Here is a 3,030-nt window from a genome sequence, read left to right on the forward strand (position 1 = left end):
ATATTTTAATAGTATATTTAATTTCAAATAAACATAAAAATAACATAAATTAGAATTCAAAAAATTAAATAATAATATTTTTTAAAAAAATATTATTAAAATTTTCATTTTCATTAAAAAATTTTAATCTCATAAATTTTTATTTTCTAAAAATACTAAAACACTGAAATTTTATATCCCAAAATTAAACCTTTAATTCCAGCCAATAACTACCAAAAACAATACTAAATTTCATTCCCAATTTTTCTGAAAACAAAGCCTACCCCCATAGAGTCTATTGTGGAAAAGAATTGGGGGTAATCTGTAGAGAGAGTGCAGCAATCCGTTGCAGTTGCAGATTGTTTGTTTCCTTGTAACAAAAATTAGATAAAATTGCAGTAGAATGAAATCCGAGCTTCAAAAGCCAAACTCATGTTTCATCCTGAATATTTCAACTTTATGTTTTACTAGAGATGCGAAACTCATCTCGGAAGTTGAATAACTTTGAAGGCATAGATACATGAACTAATAACTTTGAAGGCATAGATACATGAACTACTGTAGACTGTAGTGGAAGGAAAAACCAAAGGAGGAACAACGGAATTTCTAGTTCCAGTTATCCCCAGTCTTCCACTGATCAGACACACATTCTAACTATACGAAGCTGAAACATGATGGGCAATCACTCACCCTCATCATGTAAGGTTTCACTCACCCTCATCATGTAGGTTTCAACCTTATATATATATATATATATTCTCTTAATTTGTTGATAGCAGTATACACCATGAAATTAAAACGGAGAAAAATTGGACAATCATGCATAGCAGGCTCTATACAAAAGCAGTAGAAGAAAACATACATACATAGGAGGGAATATCCAGGTGTCGTCTACTATTTATTTTTATAGGATCTAAGATCTTGCTTTTATGTTTGGACTTTTGTCAGTCCATAACATCCAGAACTAAATATGTATTGAGTATTGTTGATGATGTATTGTCTTGTTGTGTTGGTGTGTGTAATTTGGTATTGTCCATCCTTATTCCTTAGTCAGTTAAAGCCTTGAAAGCGTCGTTGAAAGTGTGTTGTTCTGCAAAGATATCGAGCAGAGAGAGTGCCTCGGGAACACTGAGTTCAAGACGGAATTTAGGGCCATCGTAGTGGTGAAGGATAGGCCTAAAGGAATCCTCCTCAAGTGGTTCACATGTTTTCCTTGTTATGACCCGAACCTGAGCAGGGAAACGGGATTCCCCGGGGCACTTCTTGTCCTCCCAAGCACTTGCATCTATGTTTGACCCTCCAAAACTAGCAGCCTGTAACCACCCCAATTAACTTCCATCATTCATTATTATTATTCTCCAAAACCCAAAATCAAAAGTTATCAAGAAAATAAATGGAACATACCTCAAAGATGCCGTGCAGTTGGTGGGTGGAATAGTTGTAAAGGAAAAGGGGCAGCCCTGGAGTGATTGCCCGCACTGAATCCCTGTACCGTGGAGGCAGACCTAACAAATACACACAACCACATTTACCATACAATTCAAACACACCTTGGTATAAACTACTAGTCACAATTACTGTTAAGCAAAATAAAACATTAAAACTAGACATACCAAATAGCTGTCTTTTGAGATTCTCTGCCATGGTATCATTGTTGCAAACGAAGATGTATCCCCCAATGGTTTCATTCCTTGGTAGAGCCTCCGATGGCGGCAGCGTCTTGAACCTCTTGTCGGCACCGGCCTTCGCCTCCTTGTTATCATTATCCCCTCCTTGCTTGTTCTTATTATTATTATTGTTGTTGTTCTTCTTGGAACTTTTCGGTGGGTGAAATACCACCTCATCTTCTCCCTTATTACCCTTCAGTCCTTTGAGATTAATATTCATGTTGTTGTTGTGGTTGATACTGCTGTTGAAGTTTCCATAGGAAGGCTTGGAATAAATCCCTTTGTTGAAGCCACCGTTGACCATGCCCATGCCAACACCACCGACAAGGTCAAGGTTGGTGGTGGTGGTGGTGGTGTTGTAGTTGTAAGGCATGGTGAAGAGAGATCCATTGATGGTGGTGTTGTTGATCTGCTTCCAGCCATCGTTGAAATCAGAGAGAGGTGCTTTTGACTTATTGAGAAGCGGTGATGGTGATGGTGAAGGTGATGGTGATGAGTTGATTTCACCGCCAACTTTGATGTCGAAGTTCCTCCTTTCATCAGGCCTCTTTGAACTGTAATTGTTGCTCCAAATGGAATCGTTGAGAGACAGGTTCGCTAGATTTGAAGCCTGCACACGAAGTTGGTCACTGAATTGCCAAAATGACGACTCTTGATTGTTCTCCATCTTCACAAGTCCAACGCAGATTCCTTCAAATCTGAGTGTACTTTTGAGTATATGTTAGGAGCGAATATATAGATAAATAAATTTTTGCTGTTATGCAGAGGAGAGAGAGGAAGAGAAGAAGTAGGTGTGCAGAGAGATCTGCAGGACAGTAATGGATTGGAATAAGAGATATAGGAAAGACACTTCTTAAGTATATAATGCGGCCATATGTGTTTTTTTTTTTTTTTTAACCACGAGATAAGGAAAAGGAAATGAAATGAAACTTCGTGGAAAGTTATTAAGGCCAAGGGACAACGAGGGGGTTGCGTGTTTAATTCTCAATTGTTGAAATGAGATTTGTCTTTGCTTTTGTCAGTTTCTATTTTTCCTTATATTTATTAGTAGTAATTTAATTAGTTGGGAAAGTGATTAGTGAGTGATGATGATGATAAAACGCGTAGAGGTGATGAGGTGGCAGAGAGAGAATGGAAAGGGGGCAGTTGGGGTTTTCATCGTGTACAATATTCTAGAAGGTGGCACACCTTCCAGATTGAGTTGTTACTCTACCCTTAGCTTGAGTTCACACCAACAATTTTGAATACTTTTTTTCTTTTTTTTTTCTTTTTTAATTTTACAACTACTACTTCGCATATAAAGAAAAGTATGAAATCAAACCAATTAAAATACAACATTCAACAACGTTACATAGGCGATGTTAAAAACAAGGTCAATACTATT

The 3,030-nt window shown here is 37.3% G+C and overlaps 1 protein-coding gene across 1 annotated transcript; it reads right to left on the reverse strand.

The window, feature by feature from the left end:
• Positions 1-414: 414 nt before the first annotated feature.
• LOC107479364 (DCD domain-containing protein NRP-B) lies at positions 415-2,484 on the reverse strand. Its single transcript, XM_016099509.3, has 3 exons — positions 1,593-2,484; positions 1,384-1,484; positions 415-1,292 (listed from the first exon to the last, which is right to left on the reverse strand). Exons 1-3 carry the CDS (start codon positions 2,311-2,313, stop codon positions 1,026-1,028), a joined length of 1,089 nt encoding a protein of 362 aa, XP_015954995.1. The 5' UTR covers positions 2,314-2,484; the 3' UTR covers positions 415-1,025.
• Positions 2,485-3,030: the final 546 nt, after the last annotated feature.

Source organism: Arachis duranensis, chromosome 3, assembly GCF_000817695.3.
Source record: "Arachis duranensis cultivar V14167 chromosome 3, aradu.V14167.gnm2.J7QH, whole genome shotgun sequence".
Classification (NCBI taxonomy): domain Eukaryota; kingdom Viridiplantae; phylum Streptophyta; class Magnoliopsida; order Fabales; family Fabaceae; genus Arachis; species Arachis duranensis.

Bases quoted from the DNA above. Each gene is read 5' to 3' on its own strand.
- LOC107479364 (XM_016099509.3), bottom strand. From the start codon at position 2,313: ATGGAGAACAATCAAGAGTCGTCATTTTGGCAATTCAGTGACCAACTT. The intron at 1,485-1,592 runs GTATGTCTAGTT...TGTATTTGTTAG, and splicing joins TCTCAAAAGACAGCTATTTG to GTCTGCCTCCACGGTACAGG. The intron at 1,293-1,383 runs GTATGTTCCATT...GGGTGGTTACAG, and splicing joins AACTGCACGGCATCTTTGAG to GCTGCTAGTTTTGGAGGGTC.